Source organism: Gopherus flavomarginatus, chromosome 4, assembly GCF_025201925.1.
Source record: "Gopherus flavomarginatus isolate rGopFla2 chromosome 4, rGopFla2.mat.asm, whole genome shotgun sequence".
Classification (NCBI taxonomy): Eukaryota; Metazoa; Chordata; order Testudines; family Testudinidae; genus Gopherus; species Gopherus flavomarginatus.
The window spans coordinates 218,267,288-218,293,706 of NC_066620.1; the positions used below are offsets into that span (position 1 = coordinate 218,267,288).

At 46.2% G+C, this 26,419-nt stretch overlaps 1 protein-coding gene across 2 annotated transcripts in view; it reads left to right on the plus strand.

Moving 5' to 3' along the window:
• The window catches only part of GPN1 (GPN-loop GTPase 1), a 73,973-nt gene extending 70,284 nt beyond the window's left edge, over window positions 1–3,689 (plus strand). Inside the window, exon 16 of one of the 2 annotated variants that reach the window (XM_050951118.1) lies at window positions 1,667–3,689. In XM_050951118.1, the coding sequence (XP_050807075.1) occupies window positions 1,667–1,902 (236 nt within the window). In that variant the 3' untranslated portion in view covers window positions 1,903–3,689. The remainder of the gene's footprint in view (window positions 1–1,666) is intronic. The other variant, XM_050951119.1, reaches the window with a different exon arrangement.
• The last annotated feature ends 22,730 nt before the right edge of the window (window positions 3,690–26,419 follow it).

The following is a 26,419-nucleotide window of genomic DNA, read 5'->3' on the forward strand; positions in this document are numbered from 1 at the left end:
TAATTGAAATCAATATATTTGAAAAGGTAGAAAAAAATCCCCAAATATTTAAATAAATGGTATTCTATTATAGTTTAACAGCATGATTAATCATGTGAATAATCGTGATTAATTTTTTTAATTGCATGATTAATCATGATTAGCTTTTATAATTACTTGACTGCCCTAGTTTTAATGGATTTATCCTTCATCCAGGGCACCTGGGTCTCCCAAGCTGAAAGGAGTCAGGGCACCAGGCTTGTACATGAGCATTTAGGGCATGAAATTGTGCCTTCAATTTTTAGTACATGTAGAGCCCTGCAGTATGTGTGCACAACTGATGTTTAGACAGTTTGCTTGTGATCATGTCATTTGTTTGCACGATCAAGGAACTTCTGCAGATGAAAGTGAGGCTCCTTCAAAATGTGCTACTTAATTGTAGACTGATAAACTTTGGATAATGTACAGGAGAGGAAGAAGTTGAGAGTAGATGATGTAAAAGGCCTTTTCCGTCTGTCTTACTTTTCTGATCCTGTAATATAGACGAGACTTCAAAGAAAAAAACAGGGGATGGAAGAATCTACTATGAACTCAGTCATTTTGATGCCAGTGCCCCAAGATGACCCCAGATGGGGCTGTGCTGCAGGAAGCAGTATTGGTGACATAGTAGGATGTGCTCCCCCCCTTGAGCCGGTACTGACCCCAATGCCTCAGAATTGTGCTGGGAGTGGGGCTGTGCTGCAGGAAGTGCCATTTTTGGTCCGTATTTGAAACTGAAGACCTGTGGAAATTTAATTTTTGTTTCCCTAAATTATTGCCTCCTCCCTATAGCTTCAGTTGGATGTAGGGTTCATCTTTACTTCTTTTCTTAAACTGTTGTGCATTAGGGATGCTTGACTGTTAAACATCTGCTATATAACACCCCAGAAATGGCTGCATTTTTCAGTGGTGGGGGAATAGATCATATATGTGTGAGTTTTTTAAATTGCCTGTTAGCCAATATATGTTAGGTGTAGTATACACCACATTAACGGGTATTATGCTCACATTATTTATATAATTAGTCTATAGTTAGACTATTTATATACATTATATAAATAAAGTGCTGGGAAGGTTTGTTAACTGAATGTATTATGCTCTTCCCATAAGTCTGTTCACCCATGTCAGGCCTCGCACAGCACTGTCGAAAGCTGAAGTCAGCTTTGACATTAGAAAATAGGAAACTTGTCAAGGCAAAGGTGCATGGATACTTTGTATGAAGTATAGTTAGGAAGTGCTTTGTGGCTTATCAATGGTTGGAATGTTGTATTCAAAACAAGGAAGTGTAGGGAGGTACTAATGGCAAGCTGGCACAAACTAGCGGGTTAAACTTAAACTTCTAGTAATGCATAACTTGTAAAATCGTACTATCTGAAATGAGTGTCTTCAAAGCACACTTGTGTAATGTGAACATGCTGCAAGAGTTTGCTTCCTGGAAGGAGAATATGTATATCTCTCTTTCATATTGTACTGCTTTGTCTTTGGACAATAAATTTGGCCAAAATTAGTTATTTGGTTTCTTGAACCTTTATAAGAATGAACTGAGAGTGTAGTCAATGTGCCCCAGGATGTGTGGTTAATCTGTTGGATTTGGAGTTCTGTGACTGGAACAGAAGACCACAATCCATAATCTCTTTATCTCTTCTAGATTCCAAATATTGCTCCATACTGGAGAATGGATCCCTAGCCTTCAAGGACTTTGGCCCAGAGCAGTCTGGAATCTACAAATGCAGTGTCTCCTATTCCAAAGAGGACAAGCGCTACACAAAGCACTTCCATTTCTTTGTCAGGGGTATGGTATGTAGTAAAGCTGCCCAAGGTGCAGAGAGGTGCAGGAGAGGGATTGGTTGTTTTGTGAAGAACAAGTCAAGATGCCAGAGATAAATGATTGCCATGACCAAAGGGGGGAGCATGATCTCCTATACTGGAGAGACCTAGGGAGTCTGAGTATTGATGGAGGTTAGGGTGTTGAGGAGAGTGCCAGTGGGAATAACTGTGGGTCACTAAGGGTATGTCTACACTGAGATTAAGAAAACCCATGGCACAGCCCCAAAGCTAAGGAGGAGCATGAGCAGGCACTGCCCCCACCCCCGTACATTTGTTTACTCCTGTAAATAAGATGTTCCAGTTTTTCTTCCCCAGTTTCTTATTCTGAGTTTCCTCAGATGAGTGACTGTAGTACTAAAGCCACAAAGTAGTAGTCACAATTCTAGTAGCCCTTGGGCGTAGGGTGTGTTAGTGACCTTGTTTCAGCTAAATGAAGTGTGGTGACTGCATTACATTGCTGCCATAATAAAAGATGTGCAAGGAAGTCTCTGCAAAGTGAGGACGCATGGTTCTATGCTTGAGTTTCTGTGACCAGACCCTGCCTGCCGGTTTGGACGGGAGTCAAGAATTCCTTTCAGACAGAGAGAGGCTATATTTTATAACCTGTTTAATCTCTTGTGATAGCTTTTTCCATAAACAACACTTATTCTGAAGTTATGGTATTAAAAGGCAGACCTTCAATGAAAAGATCAGATTTATTAGAGTCAAATTGGTTGTCTTTAGCCATATTATTCTTCCAGAACAAGATATACTGGACTCAACATTTGTTTAAGGCTCAGTTGGCCACACACAGTGAATGTTGGACAACCAAACAGCCACATGACAACCTTTCATACATCCTCTATACCAGCGGTTCTCCAACTGGGGTCCACAGACCCCCTGGGGCTCTGTGGGGGTACTCCCTGGCGTCCGTAAGTCATGTCTGGCTCTAGGCAGTCCACAAGTCATGTCTGGGGCCAGCAACCCTGCTGATCAACTCCTCCCCCTCCCTCCCAGTGCCTCCTGCATGCCACAGAACAGCTGTTGAAAACTCCCCCCGAGCGGAGTTTACAAAAATGTGTAAATCAAAATGGGGGTCCTCAGCTTGCTAAAGTTTAAGAACTGCTGCTCTATACTTCTCCAAAAATGCATGTGTTTTGAAACATCATAGTCAATGCTGTCTCAAAAATTTTTCTCTCTCTTTCTTCAAGCTTGTGTACTTTTAGGGGTGCTGGATGAGTTGGTTTTACCAATTAACATTAAGAAATGGATTGTGGTATCTAGTGAAATCTGTGACTTCCAAAGACCTCTGTGACTTCAGCCAGCTGCCAACTGGGAGCTGCAGGATCCCGCCACCATATATGGCAGCCGGGAGCTGCAGCGTACCCCTGCCACCTGAGGTGGTGTGGCCCTCCGAGCTCCTGTGGGCGGCAGGGGTACCCCAGAGCTCGCAGGTGCGGGGGACCCCACAACTCACTGCTGCTGCCCCACAGTTCCTGCCTGCTGCTGGGGGGCAGGAGTACCCCGCTGCTTCTCACCACCATGGGAGCCTAGGGGCTCCAAGCCGCTGCAGGGGACCCTGCAGCTGCTGACCACCTCTGCAGCTTTGAGCCATGAGGGGAGGGGGACCCTGGAACTCCGAGCCTGCACAGGTGGCGGGAACCCCCCGAAGCTCCCAGCCGACCCCCACAGTGACTCCCCATTTTGTCATGGATACTTTTTATAAATGCCAGGGACAGGCCACGGGTTTCCATGAATTTTTCTTTATTAACCTGTCCCTGACGTTTACTAAAAATATCCATGACAAAATTTTAGCCTTAGTTATGGTGTCACTTATTTATCTCTTTAGTCATTTGAATAATTGATGCCCTTGCATGACTTCTATGGGTTCAGTTTTATTTTTTGTTCGTTTTTGTATTTTTTATTTTTTTTTAGGTTTTACAAATATTTAACATTGAATTTTGTTATTTGTATTGTATTTCTGTCATGTCAATGTATTGATATTATATGTTGATAGTTTATATACAAAAATATACCCATTTTAAGTTTTACCTTCTCAATATCTAATCCAAACAAGTCAATCAAAGGACACAGTGATTCCAATTTCGAGAAGTGTGGAGAGCTGGTAGAACAGATTGCTGAAAAGCTTTTGTATAACTTGGTGGTGTTCTCAACAAGTTTCCTTTGCAATTCACCATTGGTTTCCTTGATCAGTTTATGATAAGCTTGGGACTACTGGTGCCCATTTACATTTTTGAACCCTGGTAAGTGGGAAGAATTGTCTCCTTTCTTAATTTTCCATTACTAAGATTTTGTTTTCTGTTTTCAGAATGCTTCACTGTTTTTCCAATAATTTTAATGGTCCATCATTGTCTTTGCTGGGTTGTACAATGCTAGGTACTTGGAACTTATGTCATCTGTTTGGGGAGGTGGCCCCTCCCTGTCTGATTGTTTTACTTCCCTGTAATGAGGTGGAGCTTAATGCTGTAGCAAAAATTATGAGCACAGTTTTATGTATACAAATACATAAAGCCACAATCTATGTACATAACAATTAATAGTCATCAGGTTCAGAACATTACAAGCTTTAACCCTGTGGTCAGTCAATCTAGGAGTTCCCCTTCCTTGACTCTGGAGTAGTGTCCCAGGCCCCCTGGGCAGACCATATAAGGTTTCTTATGGACTCTAGAGGCGCGTTCCAGTTTTAATCAGCCCACACTCTTTCTACTCCTGGGGGAATTCTGCGCCACTGTGCAGTGCAGAATTTTGCAGAAATTACTGTTGTACATGCGGAATTTCCTTCCTCCCACAGAAATGGGCTGCAGTGCTGCTGGCCACCACTAGGGTCTGCTGGACTCGGCATAGCCCAGCTCACACACAGAGACATTGCAGTGGGGAGGGAGCTAGAGGATTCCTGGCAGCTGCATGCCCTGAGGGAAAGAGAGTGGCACGCAGGAAACTCAACACAAGCCTGGGACCAAGCATCAGAGAAGCTATGTACCCCCAATGCAGATAGAGGTGTGAAACTTTTTCAGGCTCTCTGCCCAGATACTGCTGTGGAGAAGGATTTGGAATAGCCCTCTGAGGGAAGGTATCAGAAGGAGACCCCATTGGCCAGAAGGCACGGGATGCATTGTCCTAGCGATGGGGGTTCCATGACCACCACTCCCAAGAGGAGGAGATGGGTGGTGGTGGTTGGGGACTCCCCCTTAAGGGGGACGGAGTCATCCATCTGCCGACCAGACTAGGAGACTTGAGAAGTGTGCTGCTTATCTGGAGCTAGAATCCAGGATGTGATGGAGAGTTTGCCGAGACTGATCAAGACCTTGAACTGTTACCTCTTCCTACTTCTCCATGTGGGCACCAATGATACTGCCAAGAATGACCTTGAGCCAGGCCACTGCAGACTACTTGGCTCTGGGAAGAAGGATAAAGGAGTTTGAGGCACAAGTCATGTTCTCTTCCATCCTCCCTGTTGAAGAAAAATGCCCAGGTAGGGACCGTCAAATTGTGAAGGTGAATGCGTGGTTACGCAGGTGGTGTTGGACAGAGGGCTTTGGATTCTTCGACCATGGGATGGTGTTCCGGGAAGAAGGATTGCTAGGAAGAGATGGGATCCCCCAGTGAAGAGAGGCAAGAACATCTTCGCAAGCAGGCTTGCTAACCTAGTGAGGAGAGCTTTAAAATAGGTTATTCCAGAGAGGTAGGAGAAGAGAATTAATGAGATCAGATGCTGTAATCATCTTAATGATTTGCAAGATGCCCCATGTAGATGCAAGATTGGATTTTTCTTTGAGTGTGGGAAGCCTCTTAAGGTGTATATAAAAGATGAGAGGGAATCAAATTGCATAGCTAGGCTTTTTTTCAGTGTCAAACAAGGCTGAATAAAGAGCTACTGGAGGGAAAACACCTTACAATAGGATGCATTTGTAATGCTAGATCATATAAACACAAATCTGGCAACCTCATACCTCCAGTTGCCCAGGATTTTTTAAGGGTCTTGTGTGACAAGCAAGGCTGTTTTTTTACCCATATAAATTGCATGGTAAGTCTATTTATTCGAGAAAAGAGCAAGGGAGAGAACTTGAAAGGCAATAGGCTAATGATAAATCTAAATACAAAATGTAAATGTGAAAAAGCAGTAATATATAAAACAAATCATTCATAGTATATCAAACGCCCTGCAGAAATGAATAACTAGTATGAATTAAGATATAGGTTATAATCTGCTTTACATGTCAGGAGTGTTGACTGTTCCAAGGGATTAGTGGTTGTTGTAACACAATCCATCAGAGGCAAATCTGGTGAAGAGAATCTGTCTGCCAATGCAAATTGTGATGATTAGTGCACATAATACTTCCATCTGTAGATGGCGCTGTATACCCCAGTTTACTGTTAAACTATTTCTCTGTGCTTTGCAGTGCTACACAATTGTCTTTACTATTTGGTTCTAAAGGAGATCAATAGAAGAGTTCAGTGCAGCTGGTTATCTGCTTGTGGGGAGGAATAGCTCAGGGGTTTGAGCATTGGCCTGCTAAACCCAGGGTTGTGAGCTCAATCCTTGAGGGGGCTACTTAGGGAACTGGGGTAAAAATCTGTCTGAGGATTGGTCCTGCTTTGAGCAGGGGGTTGGACTAGATGATCTCCTGAGGTCCCTTCCAACCCTTATATTCTATGATTATATAAGTCAATACCATATCTACAAGGATACATAGGAAAACCATACTGATTTTTAAACTTGTTGAAGTATGCTTTTTATGATTAAAAAAAAAAGCATTCTCGTACTATTGGTCAAATCTGATCTGTCTTAGGAATGTCTGCCAACCTTCAGAGGGGGTTTTGCAAAAATCTTGTAGAGACTGCTTAATCCATACAGAAGGTGGATAGATACTTGATGCTGTATCTGACATTAGTCCCCTTCAGGATTTGTTTTATGCCATTGAATGCAGCCTTCTTTTTCTTAAACGCAGCTGAGAAGTCAGGAAAAAAGAGAAATTCTGTGGCCTTAGTACATAAGGGTTTCAGCTTTTCTGGCAGCATTCATTAGCGTTACTTTGTCACTGAACTTCAGCAGCTTGATGATGATGAGATTCCTGCTTTCTAGTACCAGGCATTGGATGAGCCCTTTCAATAACTAATGGGAGCAGCTGGGGTCCAATTTAAGTAGGTCAGGGGGCAGCTTCTGAAGAAAGTTGATAATATCTATCCCCCAAAGCCCTCAGCAGTGCCCAAGTGGCAAAAGTTGTTTTTTCAAAATCTGTTTTTTAAATCACTCTTATTTTCTTCCAGTTTGTCTAATCTGAGCTTTAAGAAGTCAGTTTCTTCTTTAATTTCACTGTTTCAATGGTAGTCTTTTGTAGCTCATTTTCCAAGTGAACCATTCAGGAATTTACATCACATATATTTTTAGAGAGGCCATGAATATCTTTCAGTATTGAATCTAGTCAGTCTGTGAAGAATTCTTTCAGTGTCACAATATCCTGGGTTAGGGTCTGCTATGGCCTTGCATTCTCCCACTTCAGCTGTTGAGATGATTCAGGCTTAGCTGTTTTGTTGCCTCTCATTTTGTCATTGGAATCCATAGTCAACAGTTTGAAGTTTATCCAGGGGCTTAATTTAAACTTTTATGACAGGAAGTTTTTGGCAGTTTGCTAGGAAAGTAGTTATTAGAGACGACTTGATATGTGGGGAGTGAGAAATCTGGGACTTGGCAGCCATCTTCCTTGCAGGTAACATGTGACACCCACCCATCTGTTTGAAAATGATTTTATCACACCTAAGGATGAGCATGACCCATGAAAGAAAGAGAAACAATTCTCCTGTTCATATGAAAGTGATCTGACTTGAAAACTGAACTTTGCATGTCTTTGTGGAGGAATTAAGGCACTATTATCCAAGAAGACTTCAACTTTAGTGTCATGAACAGTATTTACGTCACACAGCACTTTCATGTTCAGATCTATACTTTTATATTTCTGAATCTTTGAATTTTTGTGCATGCTTGAATATTTGCTATGCTGAACAATCACATAAACATGCATTTTATTTTATCTTATTTCATAAAAATAGTTTTAAAAGGCTTCTGATTAAAACTGTGTTTTTCACTCAGTACATGAACTTATGAAGGCAAACCTCAGTCTGCCTCCTGGAGTCAATGTCCTAGCTGCAGGGAGTGGCACCAAGTCTCAGAGCCTGGGTCTCTGGATTTCTAGGGCTTGGGCTGGAGGGCTAAAATGTAGACATTTGAGCTTGGGCTGTAGGTAGCCCATGCTCTGAGACTCTACCCTCTTGCTGAGTGTCTGAGCTCAGACTCCTGCCTGAGCTCGAACATCTACACTGCAGTTTTATAGCCCCACAAGCTCAATCCCCATAAACCTGAGTCAGCTGACCTGGGCCAGCTGTGGCCATGCCATAGGTCTTTTATCACAGTGTAGACATACCCTAAAAGGATTAGCTCCCCCACAGGATAGATGGGGAGGATGCTGCTTGTGCAGCACTATGGGAATTAGCAAACTGTATGCAAATTGAGTGTTTAATAGAGTTAACGCTGTCCTTTCCCTTTAGCTTATCACAGGCCAGACAGGAGTGTGGAGATCCAGTCTGCCTTTTACTCTCCTCTCTGCAGCTCAGCAACCAACAGCATCTACATTCACAGCTTTCTGGAGCATTTGAATGGGCTAGTGAGGAATCTCAGCTGTGAGGTCTTTGAAAAATACACTAAGTGCATCTGGCCCTCGCAGGAAAGGAACCACTCTGAAGTGTGGATGACTGTGCTGAGTAAGAGCAGAGCTTGTTACTTAACCCTCAGTGTGTTTACAAATAGGAAATTACACCCATGATCTTGCTGGCCCTTCTCATCACCATTGCTTCTGGACATGTATTTAATCACAGTTTGCATTTCCAAGCCTCCTTCAGACAGCCAAAGCTACTCACCAAAGGTGACATGAATAGAGTAGTGGAAACCCAAGATCAGACTACAAACCAGGCTTCAAGCTGCTGCAAAACTGATCAGATAACAAAATAACACAAGGGCTCCTTTCCTCTTGCAGTGGCATAAGTCAGGTGTCACTCTGCTGACATCAAGAGTTATGACTAGATAAGCTAGAGGAGAGTTTGTCCCAAACAGTTTATGTCGTCAACTTACTAAACCAACATGTATTGGAGAAGCCTGGGGCCTGGGTTACAGCATCTGGCGAAGGCTATCTTCAGGATTGTAGCTGTCTGCAGGAGGCTCGGAAATGTCTATGGGAATTGTACATTCAGACATATTGCATATTGTTTTCCGACAGGGGCATGCTACTTAAAACCAGTACTGTTGAATATGGATGCAAGTAACAGGTTTATTTGTCTTGTTCCTGAGAGAAAAGTCAGTTCCCAGTGTTCAGGATGGAATCAAGGCTAGAACTCAGAGCCAAGCCTGAGGCATACAGATGCTTCTCAGAAATGACAGCAACTTCTTTGTAGCTATGCTTTGTGGATTGTGTACGGTGTCTGGAATGATCTGGACATCGGTAGCCATTTACAGATGTGAAATGCTAACGTACGAGGATGGATGGATAAATACTATGAAACCGTGCAGGAGCTGTCAGTGACCATGTTTGCTTTGTTATTTCACCACAGTGTTTCCTTATGGAGTCATGTGGGAAATTCATTGCCCGCCAGAAAGTATGAGCAAAAACTGTGAACAAGACATTGAGGTTCGCTCTAAAAAGGTAATGTATCTGCTGTAATTGGTACCAGATGCCAAATCAGTATCAGAGTCCTAGCTCAGAAAGCAAAATTGTCTACAAAACACACCGTAGAGGAGTTGCAGATCATTATGGTTGGAAAGCTGGGGCAGTGTCCCAGGTTCCTGATCATTCATAGATTCCAAGGCAAGAAGGAGCCACTGTGATCATCTAGTCTGACTTTCTGTAAAGAAAGGCCAGAGAAATCCCGCAAAATAATTCCAAGAGCATATTCTGTAGAAAACGTTCCAGTCTTGATCGAAAAATTGTCAGTAACGGAGATTCCTTCATGACCCTTGGTAAATTATTTCAATGGTTAATTACCCTTGATTGTAAAAGTGTAGGCCTTATTTCCAATGTGAATTTGTCTAGTGTCAACTTCCAGCCATTGGATCATGGTAGAGCTTTCTCTGCTAGTCTGAAAAGCACATTGTGAAATGTGTTTCCTGTGTAAATGCTTTTAGACTGTAATCAAGTTGCCCCTTAACTTTCTCTTTGTTAAGTTAAATAAATTGACCTCTTTAAGCCTATCACTATAAGGCATGTTATATAATCCTTTATTCATTCTCATGGCTCTTTTCTGAACTCTCTCAAATTTATCAACCTCCTCCTCGAATTGTGAGCACCAGAACTGAACACAGGATACAGAGATAAAATAACTTTTCTCTGCTACTCAAAATCCTCCTGTTTATACATCCTATGATTGCATTAGCTCTCTTGGCCCCAGCGTCTCACTGGAAGCTCATATTCAGCTGATGGTCCACCATGACCCCCAAATCTTTCTCAGAGTCACTGAGTCCCCCATCTTGTAAGTATGCTCTACATTCTTTGTTCCTACCACCTTATCCGGAGGTGAACACTTTTCACAAAACAATCAATCTGTATTTGACCTACCAGTCCTCAAAGGAAACCTGCACAAGACTTTCAAAAGATGAGCCTGGGAGTTTAAATTCATTAATCTGCTAGTCTCTAAAAATCATGGACTGAACAGAGACACTGGATTTATCATTTATTACAACAATCTGTAACCCACTAGCCCCCTCTTTTTGTCTTAAGACTGCAGAGATGTTAATTGGCCACTCTACTTTGAATGGTCCCTTTATACAATATTTACTAACTACTTATACTAAAATAACAAGGAGTCCTTGTGGCACCTTCGAGAATAACAGATTTATTTGGGCATAAGCTTTCATGGGCTAGAACCCATCACCAAATCATCTGCTTTGGATGATCTATTGTTGGTTTAAAAAAACAACAACTCATCCATCTCTTCTCCATAGTTAGGTGGTATATAGTAGACCCCCTGCCATGGCACCACCCTTTTTAAACTCCTTTTATCCTTATCCAGAGACTTTCAAATGATCTGCTTCCGCTTCTATCTGAACCTTAGTGCAAGTGTATACATTTTTTATATACAAGGTAACACCGAACACCTCCCATTTTTCCCTGCCTGCCATTCCTGAACAAGCTTCTTCTATACCAATATTCCAGCCATGTGAATTATCCCACCAAGACTCTGTGATGCCAATTATGTCATAATTGTGATTATTCACTGGTATTTTTAGTTCTTCCTGTTTATTCCTCCTACTTCTTGCATTAGTATACAGACATGTAAGATGTTCATTCAATTTCCCCTCTATATTCCCTCCTGTCTCCTTTGCCCTGCTATGATTGCCCATGTTCCTCCCAGATTCCAACCCTTCACCCAGGTCCCTATGTTTTGGACCTATCTGTGGGCTTTTGTCTCCTGCCCCATCTAACCTACTTTAAAGTCTTCCTCACTAGATTAGCCAGTCTGTATCCAAAGATACTCATCCCCTTTCTTGATAGGAGAACTCCATCTCTACTCAGCATCCTTCTTCTCAGAACAACATCACATGGTGGAGGAAGCCAAAGCTGTTCTGTCGACCCATCTGCACAGCCATGCAGTCACCTCCAGGATGTGTCTGTCATTGCCTGGACCCCTACCATTGACTAGAAGGATAGATGAGAACACCACCTGTGCCTCCAACTCCTTCACCATGACTCCCAGATCCCTGTAGTCGCTTCTGATATGCTCAGGGTCATACCTCGCAGTATTATTAGTGCCCACATGGATGAACAGCATGAGGTAGTGGCAAGAGAGCCGCATGATCCTCAGCAATCCTTCTGTAATGTCTCACATACAGGCCCCTGGCAGGCAGCATGTCTGTCTGCCTGGCAGACAGATATATCCTTCCCTATTAGAAGAGAGTTACCAACCACCACCATTCTTGATTTTCTCTTGGGTGTGAGGTCCATGATCCTCCCAGTCTTGGGACTACATGGTATCTCCTCCTCCATCTTTGGGGGCGTTTCTTCATCCCTCATTGCCAGGGCAGCATACTGATTTTTTTCTCTCTGTGGATGGTAGGCTGGGATCCAGGGGAAGTGGGAAATATAGATGTTATTGACCTGATAAATATTGCTAATTGTTTTCTTGACTCCTCACAGGCCTATGAGAGAATTCATCACTCCACTGAGGTGTTGAATGAGTTTCAGATCCGTGAGGGGAATCTGCCTTCTTTACACTACAAAGCTGGGTCACTTCTGGCCTATAAGGTGGATCACTGTAAGCCAGGGTTTGGTAAAAGTAACACTACAGATGGGTGTTCCAACTGTTGCAGTAAGTCAATTGTCAAAAATCTTTCCACCCAAACCCATCAGTGGGGCACAATCCTCACTGGGGATTGTTCCTATCACAGACTTCACATTGGAGCCACTTTTTATACTAATGTCTAGAAATGGAGATGAAGATGCAGTTATTCTTAAACACATCATGTAAAAATTAATTACAAGTATATAGAGACTGTAGGAAAATGTTGTACACACAAAACATTTCTTTTCTTGATGAGCCATGGGATATCCATTAATAAGATGCTATTTCCTGCACCGGCTCCATCACTCTAATCTTTAACCCTGATAGGAATCCTCAGTCTGAGTCTCTGACCCTGACCCTAAATGTCACTGCATCTCTTCTTTTAATGGTTTTACAGTTGCTTGTTCCCCAGGGCTGTACAGCTCACTGAATACAGTCACATGTGCCACTTGCCCCCTGGGTTCTTACAATGAGCATTATGGGAAGACAGAGTGTGAGACCTGCACAAGGAGCTTGGTGACCTATCACAAAGGGGCTACGTCCAGTGAAGACTGCAGTAAGTAGTGAGGGCTTTCCTAGTCCAGCAAGTAACGCTTCTGAAGTGACGGTAAAGCATGCTTCCCAACAGGAAGTAGTCCTGTGCAGCTCAGACAGGAGGAATCATTCCCAGTTGATAGAATCTTAGCACAGCTTCTGCTGTCTCTGTGGCTCACCTATTAGTGATACAGCAACCTAGGAGTTGCAAGATATGGTGACAGAGAGAGTGCAGCTTCTGAGCTCTGCTCATGTTTGGTGTCTGGATCCCAGTTGTCATACATCACACAATGCTGGGAGCTCCAGCTCCAAGCTCCTGTCTGTGAGATTACCTTTTCCATGCTGGTCCCAGCAGTTAGGCTAGGTAGAGTCTACAGAAACCCAAGCCACTTAGTCTGTTCACCCTCACCTTTGACAAGTCTCCCCAGCTAGTCTTCCATGCATTGAGGGTTGCAGAAATCCATCAGGCATTGATCTCCACTTCAAGTAATGCTGCTGTATCTATTTCAGTCCCTGCCATCTCACGTCTGGTGCTGCTGCTGTGTGTATTCACCTTTGGAGTCACACCACCCATCCTCTTTGTTTCAGTGTACATGTAGGTCTGTTTTTAGATTCTTTAAATAAAAATAGGTAGCAAGGTAGAACATTCCCCAGTTCCCTTCTCTCATTACTGCTTTAGTGGGCAGCCTGACTATTGGGTGAAGCTGAATCTGGAACACAGAGATGCAGCATGGGGCACCCCCTGCAGTTTGGAATGGATGAACCCATTCTTAAGGAACATAGCTGCCTGAAAGAGCTGCTGCAATGAGAATTTGAGACTGAGCTAGGGAACGTTGCTCGGTGTGTCTGTAGTGCCCAGTGCATTGCACCCCGCCCCACCCTGACCCTTGCGATTCTGAGTGGGGCCTTTATAGACTATAAAGTATTTCTGAGGCTCCCTCCTGCAGTAGGGACTTGGTGCTACCATAATGAGCTAGGCCTTAACTGAACCCCATGGGTACGAGTAGCGATGCTATAGAACTACTGTCCTCATAGCTGGTGTTACACAAAATGGAGCTGATGTGCTTCCCACTTCTTCCACTAATATTTTTTCTCCAGTGTCATGCGACTGTTTTTTCCTCGGACAAAGTTGGGCAAAGCTCTGCTCCACAAGGAGCTGGAGTTCCTGCACAAAGTGACTCTGTGTGATGGGGCTACATCTAAGAAGCCAGGCAAAGAATCCAAGAGACCAAGGAAGGGGGAAAATTTGTTCCAACTTCTCCAAGCTCCCCAAATGCTGTGAGGCCATTCCCTGGGCCAGAAGCTCCACCACCAGAGATTTAATCCTCACTTTGGTCCTAGGCACAGTTATGTGTCTTTGCAGGAAATTGAAACAAAATTTTCAAAAGTGTAGAGAAATTTCAGGCCAAATAAATCTAAAGAAAATCATTAAGAAGTCCTGGAGCTGACTGTGCAAGGTGTGCGGTGCAAGCTTATAAACAAATGACTTTAGAAGAGCGTCACTTGCTCCTATTGCATGTGTCTTTTCACAGCAGATATTGAAATAACAAACTGCCTGAGGCCATAGGTGCCAACTTTCCCCAGCACCGGTCGTTGCTGTTGCCCCCCCATCCCCAGCCCTGCCCCAGCTCCCCCCTTTCCCCACCCCTGCCCCACCCCCATTCCAACCCCTTCCCCAAAGTCCCTGCCCCAACTCTGCCCTCTCCCTGCCCCTATTGGACCCCTTCCCCAAATTCATGCCCCAGCCCCACCTCTTCCCCGAGTGTGCCTCATTCCCCCTCCTCCTAGCCGCGCGAAACAGCTGTTTCGTGACGCAAGCACTGGGAGCTGGGGGGGGGAGAGAAGCGGGCACGTGGCATGCTCAGGGGAGGAGGTGAAGGTGAGCTGGGGACGGGGAGCTGCCAGTGGGTGATGAGCACCCACCAACTTTTCCCCCTGGGTGCTCCAGCCCTGGAGCACCCACAGAGTCAGCGCCTATGCCTGAGGCAACCCCTTGTTGTGCAAGTTAGTGAGAATATCCAGTGAGAACAGCAGAAACAGCCCTAAGCACCAGCTTCCAAAACATAAACCAATTTAATTCAGTTTAATGAGAGTTTAGAGAGCCATAGAGTCTAAATCCAGAAGGCACTACCAGATCATCTAATCTGACCTCCCCACGCAGCACCCTCACACTAAACCCAACAACCAAAATGAGATCAAAGTATTACAGCTCACAGGAGACTAATGTGCCACAGGCATAGACTAGGAGGGACTGAGGTGTGCCAGGCGTGAGGGGCCTGCAATGGCAAGGAAATGATTAAGTGAGATATACCCAGATAATCCTGGCACATGACCCCACCCACATGCTGCAGAGAAAGGCAAAAAACCAAACCAAACCAACCAATCAACCAAACAAAGGTCACTGCCAATCTGATCTCTCCCTCTGGCACATAATATCTAGTCTGTGTGGTCTGCAATACTTGGTTTAATTTCAGTTGCTAGGTTTAGTATGTGGGTGCTGAGTGGTGTTGGTAGCCTGTGATATCCAGGAGGTCAGACTTGAGCAGGGGTTCTCAAACTGGGGGTTGGGACCCCTCAGGGGGTCACATGGTTCTTACATGGAGGGTCGCAAGCTGTCAGCCTGCACCCCAAACCCTGCTTTGCCTCCAGCATTTATAATGGTGTTAAATATATAAAAAGTGTTTTTAATTTATAAGAAGGGGTCGCACTGAGAGGCTTTCTATGTGAAAGGGTTCATCAGTACAAAAGTTTGAGAACCACTGGACCAGATGATTTGGTGGACCCTTCAGCCTTAAAATTTATGAATATGCATTAGACCGTGAGCATGTAAGCAGGGTCTGAATGAGCTCTCTCTCGACATCTAGTGATGAACTATGGGGAAAAGAGTTCAGGAGCATACAGTATTTGCATAGACACAACTGTGCTGCCTAGGTGCTCAGCAGATGGAGCTGCTTTGCTAAAGAGATCAATTTTGGCTGGATTTGGGTTACGTTCACTGTAGTATTGAATGTAGGGATAATTATTGTATGAGTAAATGGCAGCAGAGCTGTACTTTAGCATGCCCTGCTTGAGGGGTCACCCTAAACTGAAACTCACTTGCTAAGCACAAGTAGGAATGCCAAATGCCAGGGGAAAAGAGGGTGGAGTGTTGCACTCTGGGAGTGTAGAGTCTGTGTGATGAGTTCTAGAGACAGTGTTTGACTTTCTTCTCCCCTCCTTGGTGTTTAATGGCAGAGTTTATTAAAAATCCTTTTTTCTGTCCTGAGATTAGCAGAGGTTAATCACTGATAAACAAGTCAAGTGGTTAAGTGTTGCAGTAAAAAACAGCTCAGAAGCTGTACTGGTAGTGAGGGTCCCTACTTTCTGGTGAAATCACTAAGAGCTGGCATAAGTGATGGAACCTCAGAACATGGTATCAAATCCACTGGATTGACATTATGGCCCCACCTTGGAAACCCCTTCAGTGTGCTAGCCTCCCTAGGTATCTCACCCTTCCTCCAGAGAGGAAGGGAAGTTCATAGCCCTCTGGGTCATTGATTGCTAGGTGCAAATGTCCTGGCACTTGGCTGCACCATTGTCTTCTCAGATGCTCCATTAATATTGAGACTAAGGCCTGGTCTACACTACAATGTTAGGTTAATAGAAGACACCATAAGACAACCAAATAATGTGTGTGTGCACACTACTTCCGCCAACCTAAGTTGCCTGTAATGGTTACTTCTGTACTCCACCCCTGTGAGAGGCACATCGCTTAATTTGATATTCACAAGCCAACACAGAGATAGTGTAGACATTGCATTGAATAATTCACCTCCCAAAGGTGTCCACAATGATCTGCAGTGACCGCTCTGGAGAGTGTTTTCAACTCTACTGCGTGGTATCCTGGTACAGAGAAGCAGCCCCGCCCCTGGCAAAGCCCTGTGAACTTTTTGAATTTTCATTTCCTGTTTGATCAGCATGGATAGCTTACCAGCACAGCTAATCATGGAGACTCAATGCCCCAAAGGCACTCCAGCCTGGAATACACAGGATGTGGTTGATCTTATTGCTGTGCAGGGAGAAGACTCCGATCCAGCAGAAGAAACACTGACATCTATGCAAAGATCACGTGGGGCAAGGAGGAGAAGGCCTGCAGTGGGGGAACACAGTAATGCCATGTGAAAATAAAAGAACTTCAGCAACTGTACCAGAAAACAAGGGAGGTGAACAGTCTTTCTGGCTGTGCCCAACAGACATGTCACTTTTACAATGAGCTGCATATGATTCTTGGCAGTGACTCAACCAGTAGCCCAAAATGCAGCATGAATACCTCCTCAGGCAACAATGAGGAGGACATTGTGGATGAGGAAGAGCAGTATGAGGAGAATGGGAGACAGGCGAGTGGTGGATCTATTCTTCCCAACACCCAGGATCTGATTTTAACCCTGGAGCCCAGCCAGTCTCAGGACAGAGAGGTGGTCAGCTGTGATGCCAGGGAAGTCACAAATATCTATAGTCACAAACTCATTTGCAAGCAGCTCAATAGTGTTGTTAAAATCCATTCCATGTTCTTCTTTCCACTTTCTTTTGCAAAGCAAGTCAATGTCATTACATCTCAACTGAGCATGTCCTTAGTTGGCTGAGATAGGTTAATTTCAGGTGAGTCTCCCTTTCTTGCCAGGCTGGATTTGAATCAACAGGCAGTGCCCAGAGCCAGGGGGAAGAGGGCATTCACCTGACCTGACCTTGGCGCTGCAAGGAGCCAAGAAAGTAGATTTCAAAACAAAAATCCACTAGCTGGACCCATTAGTCTGTATACTGTGACAAAGTTCCTTCTCTACCTTGGTGGATCCTGCACTTATTGGCAGATTTGCTCGACTCACAGATTCACCCTGTGGGTTGGGAAACAGCCCAGAGACCTTCCCCTCCGGTAGAAGCCACAGTCCAGGTCAATTCCTCCTGTGTCTGATCAGGAGTTGGGAGGTTTGGGGGGAACCCAGGCCCACTCTCTACTCCAGGTTCCAGCCCAGGGCCCCTGTGGACTGCAGCTGTCTATAGTGCCTCCTGTAACAGCTGCATGACAGCTACAGCTCCCTGGGCTACTTCCCCATGGCCTCCTCCAAACACCTTCTTTATCCTCACCACAGGACCTTCCTCCTGGTGTCTGATAATGCTTGTACTCCTCAGTCCTCCAGCAGCACATCCTCTCACTCCTTGTACCTCTTGCTCCCAGCTCCTCACACGTGCACCACAAACTGAAGAGAGCTCCTTTTTAAACCCAGGTGCCCTGATTAGCCTGCCTTAATTGATTCTAGCAGCTTCTTGATTGGCTGCAGGTGTTCTAATCAGTCTGTCTGCCTTAATTGTTTCCAGAAAGTTCCTGATTGTTCTGGAACCTTCCCTGTTACCTTACCCAGGGAAAGGGGACCTACTTAACCTGGGGCTAGTATATCTGCCTTTTATCACTCTCCTGTAGCCATTTGGCCTGACCCTGTAACATATCCCTCCCCCATGCTCAACACCACGGGGTTGGGCAACTTGGGACATCAGGCAGTCTACCCATGACAAGCCATCTGCTTTGCCACGGTGGCATCCAGCCTGGTGTTGTATGGTGAATTGGAAAGGTTGTAGGGACAGGAACCATCTAGTCACACTTGCGTTCTTCTCTTTATTTCACTGTATCCACTGGAGGGGTGCATGGTGGATCACAAGGGTAAACTGTCGTCCCAGAAGGTAATAACGTAGTGTTTCCGTGGCCCATTTCACAGCTAGGCGCACTCTCTCAACCACGGCATACTTCTGCTCTCTCGAGAGGAGTTTCCTGCTGAGGTAGAGGATTGGGTGTTCTTCATCTCCGACCATCTGCGATAGGACAGCTCCCAATCCTACTTCAGATGCATCTGTTTGTAAAATGAATTCCTTGTTGAAGTCTGGGGCTATAAGCACGGGGTTACTGCAGAGGGCTGGCCATAGATCCATTAATGCTTTCTCTGTGGCATCTGTCCACTTCACCATGTCTGGACCCCGGGCTTTTATCAGGTGTGTCAGAGGACTTGCTCTGGTAGCAAAATGGGGAATAAATTGTCGGTAGTACCCCACCACACCCAGGAATGCCCAGACTTGCTTTTTCTGATTCAGCCAGGGCCAATTTTGGATAGTCTCTAGTTTTGTTTAGTTGGGTCTTGACCATGCCCCTTCCTACAATGTAGCCAAGGTATGTAGCCTCAGCTAGTCCTAATGCACACTTGGCTGGGTTGGCTGTGAGGCCAGCCCATCTTAGCGTGTCCAGAACCACTTCCACCATTTCCAAGGGGGTCTCCTAGCCGGGGGTGTGAATAATCACATCATCCACGTACGCCGCTGCATAACTGATATGGGGCCATAGGAGCTTGTCCACAAGACGCTGGAAGGTGGCAGGTGCCCCATGCAGTCCAAAAGGAACAACAGTATATTGAAACAGACCTTCTGGGGTAGAGAATGCCGTCTTTTCTTTCGCATCTTTGGCAAGGGGAATCTGCCAGTATCCCTTTGTTAAATCAAGGGTGGTCAAAAATCGGGCATTACCCAGGCGGTCAACTAACTCACCGATACGGGGTATGGAGTATGCATCAAATTTGGATATCTCATTTAGCCGGCGAAAGTCATTACAAAACCTCATGGTGCTATCAGGTTTGGGCACCAACACAATCAGGCTTGACCACTGACTGTGGAACTCTTCGATGACTCTCAGCCCCAACATCCTTTTTACCTCTGCCTTGATCTCCTCCCTTTTTGCCGCTGGGACCCGATAGGGCCTTAAAGTTACCTTTGCCCCAGGGTCTGTGATAATGTGGTGATATACTTCAGCGGTCCGACCTGGTTTGGTTGAAAACATGTCCTGGTATCAGTTGATCATCTCAGTTATCTCCTTCTTCTGGTTTGGTGTCAGATCAGTGAATATCCTGATCTGCTCCTGCATGTTATTTCCTTGGATCAGGGTCTCCTGGGCCACTATAAAATATATATATATAGGAGATAGCCTATCTCCTAGAACTGAAAGGGACCTTGAAAGGTCATCAGGTCCAGCCCCCTGCCTTCACGAATAGGACCAAGTACTGATTTTTGACCCAGATTTCTAGTGGTCCCCTTGAGGATTGAACTCACAACCCTGGGTTTAGCAGGCCAATACTCAAACCACTGAGCTATCCCTCCCCCTACACAGGCCTCTTGTTGGTGCCAAGGCTTTAAGAGGTTAATGTGATAAATTTGTTGTTTCCAGCATCCTGGCTGCCGCACTTTGTAGGTTACTTCCCCCACGGGTTCAACCACCTCATAGGGCCCCTGCCATTGGGGCAGAAGCTTGCTTTCTGCTGTGGGTACCAACACCATCACCCGATCCCCTGGTTGGAACTGTCGGACTTTTGCCTGGCAATTTTAATGGGTTCACTGGGCCTTGCGCCTTTTCCAAATGTTCCTGTACAATAGAGGTGACCCGGGCTATCCGGTCTCGCATCGCCAACACATGGTCAGTTACATTTCTCCCCTCATTGGGTTCTTCTTCTCAGATTTCTTTTGCGATATCTAGTGTGCCACAGGGGTGGCGTCCATATAAGAACTCAAAGGGGGAAAATCCAGTTGAGGCCTGAGGTACCTCCCGGATTGCAAACATAAGGTAGGGTAGCAGGATGTCCCAGTCCTTCCCGTCCCGACCTACCACTTTCCTTATCATTGCCTTGAGGGTTCGGTTAAACCCTTCTACCAGCCCATCGGTCTGCGGATGATAGACTGAAGTTCTCAGGGTATGTATATGGAGCAGCGTACAGAGGTCCTTCATTAGCTTTGACATAAAGGAGGTGTCTTGGTCTGTTAATATCTCCTTTGGTAGCCCCACTCTGGTGAAGATCCCCACCAACTCCTTAGCTATCGTTTTAGAGGCTGTGTTCTGCAGGGAGACGGCTTCTGGGTAGCGAGTGGCATAATTCAGAACAACAAGTATATATTGGTGGCCCTGGGCTGTCTTCTCCAGGGATCCCACTAGGCCCATGGCTATTCACTCAGAGGGGACCTCTATGATGGGAAGGATACCAAAGGTGCCCTCAAGTGGGGATGGGGACTGTGCAGCTGACATGCTGGGCAGGATGCACAGTACCTCAGCACTTCTTCATGTACTCTGGGCCAGAAGAATCGTCGCAGGATCGTCTACCCTCAAATGCCCCCCAAAAAGATGACTATGGGCAAGACTTAATACAGCATTCTAGTGTTTTTGAGGTACTAGGATCTGCTGTACCTTCTGCCCCTGTACTGGTGCAACCCAGTATAAGAGATTCTTCTTCATTATGAAGTAGGGTCCTGGTCCCTGTGTTTTTCCTTCCACAGGGACCCCATCTATTTCGGTCACTTCCTTCCTAATGTTGTCGTACCTTTGGTCTTCTGCCTGCTCCCGTCCAAAATTTCCTCTCCCGGGGCTAATCTGCCTGAGATCTACGGGGCTGGTTTCTGTTGCCTCTACTGGTTCAGAGGCGTTAGGGTGTGGGTCAGACTCAGGTGCTTCTCCCTCCTGGGTGGCCTCCTTTTCAGCTGCTCGGGTCCGCCTACCTATGAGAGTGACCCTCTGGTTTTGAGTCAGTATTTGGGTTCCCAAGACCTTAGCTGCCCTCCTTTCCCTTTTCGACTTTCTGCCCTGTCTGGGAGTGGAGAACAAATCGGGGGATATTTCAGAGAAGACTGGGGGATTGACAGTCTACTGTGGAAGCCTCACTAACTTCAGGGGTTCCCCCTTTCTCCAATTCCCCTACCGAGAGTAAGTCTTCAAACCATGGGAAGTCTCTTCCTATGAGCACCAGGTCTGGCAAGTACACAGGACTTGTACCTTTTGACACTAGGCTGGGGCTGAGTATCCTGTGCTCTCCCCCGCATGGGGTTTAGGAATAACTCTGTCCCTGCCTGGGGCCCAGAAGCACACAGTGCCTGCTCCCTCATGCTGGCTACCTGAGGTCCTGGTACGAGTAGACCCAGGTGTCCCCGATGTGGCTGGATGCCTCAAACACCACGGCAGGTGCACAGGATTCAGGGCGGACAGCAATGTGGAGAGCCGCGCATAGCCTGGCTGCTCCTTCCCCGATCACCACCACCTGCAGTTTCCCTGGGGTCATTATCCCACTACGCAGCTGAGAACAGGCAAAGCAAATGGGATGACAGCTGGGGCATAGGCCTTTCTCAGTCCCCCCCCCCCCACTACCCGAAAACTCCCTGCAAATGCCACAACCCCCCAAAGTTCTCCATTGCCCCATACCCCTAAAACTCCCCCAGCCACTCCCTCCAAACCCTCTCCTCACCCGCACCCCCATAAATGCCCCCCTATTTTCTCCCCCTGTCTCCTCAATAGGACAGGCTCCTACCCCGTTCTCGGGCACAGAACCACAACCAAAACTTGCACAGACTTTGTCTGCATCTCACAGACACTCAGCAGATTCCCACCAGCCGTTGCATTGGCTTAGTCACTGGGGAAAAGTTTTATAGTCTGGCACCCATTTCCCCAGCACCTTCCTATCACTGATCAGAAACAAACTAGTTACACAAACAGGGACCTCTTGCCAGGTGCTGAGCACAGGGGCTGTTTATACAGAAAGAACAGTGAAAGCATTTTTAGAGTTATGTTTAAAATAATATTTTAGAGCTGCCCTTCAGTCCTTCAAAAATGGTGTCTACTAATAACTAGTACGTTTTTACAATGAATCAAATGTTTCTCTAGAAACACAAGTTTCTTCTGTTTCTGTATGATAATGTCAGGTCATTTCTGAGCCCACAGGATACAACCTTCCTCTTTGGTTACAACAATATTGATGTGTTCTATTGTCAACATTATATATTTTTGTTCTTGTTTGCCAAAAAAATACATGTAAGTACTTTAGTGTGCAGCAGATTCATTCCCAATACTAGGTATATTTGTCATTATTTTTTGAATCAAAACTAAATAATTTATACCTATTTCAGAAATATACTAAACAGGTTTTTGTTATGTGCTAACTAAATTATACATAATACCTGTCTGATTCTTAAAGAAATAAATAAAGTTTAATTTTGATAAGCAAGTAACTACTGCAGATACTTCAATTTTCCCCATTTTAATTTTTCCCATGCCTTCAAACTTTCCAGCTATTTTACACTCCAGCTGTTTATACAGAAACCCCGCAGTCAGTGCTGAGAGGCGGCCGGTGGGACATGGGGGCTGATTATACGGGAACTCTTCACCTGGTCCTGAGATGCTGCTGACTCTGGGGTGGGGTGGGTTGTAGGGGGCTATTTATACAAGGACCCCTCGCCTGGTTCTGAGATGGTCACCTCTGGGGTGAAATATGGCTGGGGGCATGACTGGCGCTAGGGTTTCTTGTGCCCTAGGCGCACGGCCATTTTGCTGCACCTCCCCACCCCCGCGCTGATCCCGCAGCTCCGGTGGAGCTGCCACAGTCATTCCTGCGGAGGGTCCGTTGGTCCATGGCTCTGGTGGAGCTGCCACAGGCATGCCTGCGGGTGGTCCACCGGAGCTGCGTGAGCAGCTGACCGTCCGCAGGCATGACTGCGGCAGCTCCACCGGAGCCGCGGACCAACAGACCCTCTGCAGGCACCACTGCGGCAGCTCCACCGGAGCTGCCTGCCGCCCCCCACCACCAGCAAAATGCCGCCCCCCTCCCCCCCCGAATAATCCTGGTGCCCTAGGCGATTGCCTAGGCAGCCTAAATGGTAGCGCTGGCCCTGGCTGGGGGACATTTATACAGGGACCCCTCGCCCAACCCTAAGATGCAGCCGCCTCAGGGGTGGAGTGTGTGGGCTGTTTAACAGCCAAACAGCAACACCACACAAGCATTTCGGACAGAAAGTGAAAGATAATCCTGCTTCCAGCTGACACTGCAGGGGATCTGTGGGGCCAGGACACTAGACGGGAGCTGCCTGGGGCTCTCTACCAGCACAACAAGATGGGGGATGGGGGTCTCATTGCCTTACTCTCAGGTGGTGGTTGCCCCCCAGCTGTGCCCTGGGGCTCTGGCCGAATGGATGCCCCCCCCCCACACCCCCAACCCTAATCCCACTCCAGGCTCTTCACTTCCTCATCTGAACTTCAGTGGGAGGTCAGGATCCTGGGTTTCTTGTGTCTGCTTTTCCTGGCAGAGGCGATGTTTGATCTGCACCACCTCTCTCGCTAACAGCCCTTCAGCTGGTGAACGAAGGCTGGAATCTGAAAGGACAAGGGAGTTCTGGGTCAGCGATATGCAGAGGGGTCCTCCTCTTACAAACAGCTCACAGGTGGGCTAGGAAGGGTATAGCTGGATCCCCTCTATCCCAACTAGACTGCAGGGCTGAAGCTGAGCAGGTGTCATCTCCCTATGCAGGGAAAAGGCCTGGGTAGAGATCGTCGAATTGTGGAAGTCAACGAATCGCTATGCAGGTGGTGTCGGAGAGAAGGCTTTGGATTTTTCAACCATGGGATGGTATTCCAAGAAGGAGGAGTGCTAGGCAGAGATGGGCTCCACCTAATGAAGAGAGGAAAGAGCATCTTCGCAAGCAGGCAGGCTAACCTAGTGAGGAGGGCTTTAAACTACGTTCACCGGGGGAAGGAGACCAAAGACCTGAGGTAAGTGGGGAAATGGGATACCGGGAGGAAGCACAAGCAGGAGAGTGCAAGAGGGGATGACTCCTGTCAGGCCAAGACAGCGGGACAATCAGCAAGTTATCGTAAGTGCCTATACACAAATGCAAGAAGCATGGGAAACAAGCAGGGAGAACTGGAAGTCCTGGCACAGTCAAGGAATTATGATGTGATTGGAATAACAGAGACTTGGTGGGATAACTCACATGACTGGAGTACTGTCATGGATGGATATAAACTGTTCAGGAAGGACAGGCAGGGCAGAAAAGGTGGGGGAGTTGCATTGTATGTAAGAGAGCAGTATGACTGCTCAGAGCTCCGGTATGAAACTGCAGAAAAACCTGAGAGTCTCTGGATTAAGTTTAGAAGTGTGAGCAACAAAGGTGATGTGGTGGTGGGAGTCTGCTAGAGACCACCAGATTAGGGGGATGAGGCTTTCTTCCGGCAACTAGTAGAAGTTACTAGATCGCAGGCCCTGGTTCTCATAGGAGACTTTAATCACCCTGATATCTGCTGGGCAAGCAATACAGCGGTGCACAGACAATCCAGGAAGTTTTTGGACAGTGTAGGGGACAGTTTCCTGGTCCAAGCACTGGAGGAACCAACTGGGCAGAGCTCTTCTTGACCTGCTGCTCACAAACAGAGAAGAGTTAGTAGAGGAAGCAAAAGTGGATGGAAACCTGGGAGGCAGTGACCATGAGATGCTCGAGTTCAGGATCCTGACACAAGGAAGAAAGAAGAGCAACAGAATACAGACCCTGGATGTCAGAAAAGCAGACTTTGACTCCCTCAGGGAGCTGATGGGCAGGATCCCTTGGGAAAATAACATGAGGGGGAAAGGAGTCCAGGATAGCTGGCTGTATTTTAAAGAATCCTTATTGAGGTTGCAGGAAAAAAACATCCCAATGCGTAGGAAGAATAGTAATTATGGCAGGCAACCAGCTTGACTTAACAGTGAAATTCTTTCTGATCTTACACGCAAAAAAGAAGATTACAAGAAGTGCAAGATTGGACAAATGACCAGGGAGGAGTATAAAAATATTGCTCAGGCATGCAGGAGTGAAATCAGGAAGGCCAAATCACACTTGGAGTTACAGAATCATAGTTAATTAGGGTTGGAAGGGACCTCAAGAGATCATCTAGTCCAACCCCCTGCTCAAAGCAGGACCAATCCCCAAATGACCCCCTCAAGGATTGAGCTCACAACCCTGAGGTTTGCATGCTCAAACCACTGAGCTATCCCTCTCCCCAACTTCTAAGGGAGCACCTGGAGTTGCAGCTAGCAAGAGATGTTAAGAGTAACAAGAAGGGTTTCTTCAGGTATGTTAGCAACAAGAAGAAAGTCAAGGAAAGTGTGGGTCCCTTACTGAATGAGGGAGGCACCTAGTGACAGAGGATGTGGAAAAAGCTAATGTACTCAAATGACTTTTTTGCTTCTGTCTTCACAAACAAGGTCAGCTCCCAGACTGCTGCACTGGGCAGCACAGTATGGGGAGAAGGTGGCCAGCCCTCTGTGGAGAAAGAAGTGGTTCAGGACTATTTAGGAAAACTGGACGAGCACAAGTCCACGGGGCCGGATGTGCTGCATCCGAGGTGCTAAAGGAGTTGTCGGATGTGATTGCAGAGCCATTGCCATTATCTTTGAAAACTCATGGTGAACGGAGGAGGTCCCGGATGACTGGAAAAAGGCTAATGTAGTGCCCATCTTTAAAAAAGAGAAGGAAGAGGATCTGGGGAACTACAGGCCAGTCAGCCTCACCTCAGCCCCTGGAAAAATCATGGAGCAGGTCCTCAAGGAATCAATTCTGAAGCACTTAGAGGAGAGGAAAGTGATCAGGAACAGTCAGCATGGATTCACCAAGGGCAAGTCATGCCTGGCTAACCTAATTGCCTTCTATGAGGAGATAACTGGGTCTGTGGATGAGGGGAAAGCAGTGGATGTGTTATTCCTTGACTTTAGCAAAGCTTTTGATATGGTCTCCCACAGTATTCTTGCTAGCAAGTTAAAGAAGTATGGGCTGGATGATTGGACTATAAGGTGGTATGACAGACCCAAACCAGTGGGGTACAGGAGTCTTGTAGAGGACAAATATACTGGTCATTGGGTGAGTAGTT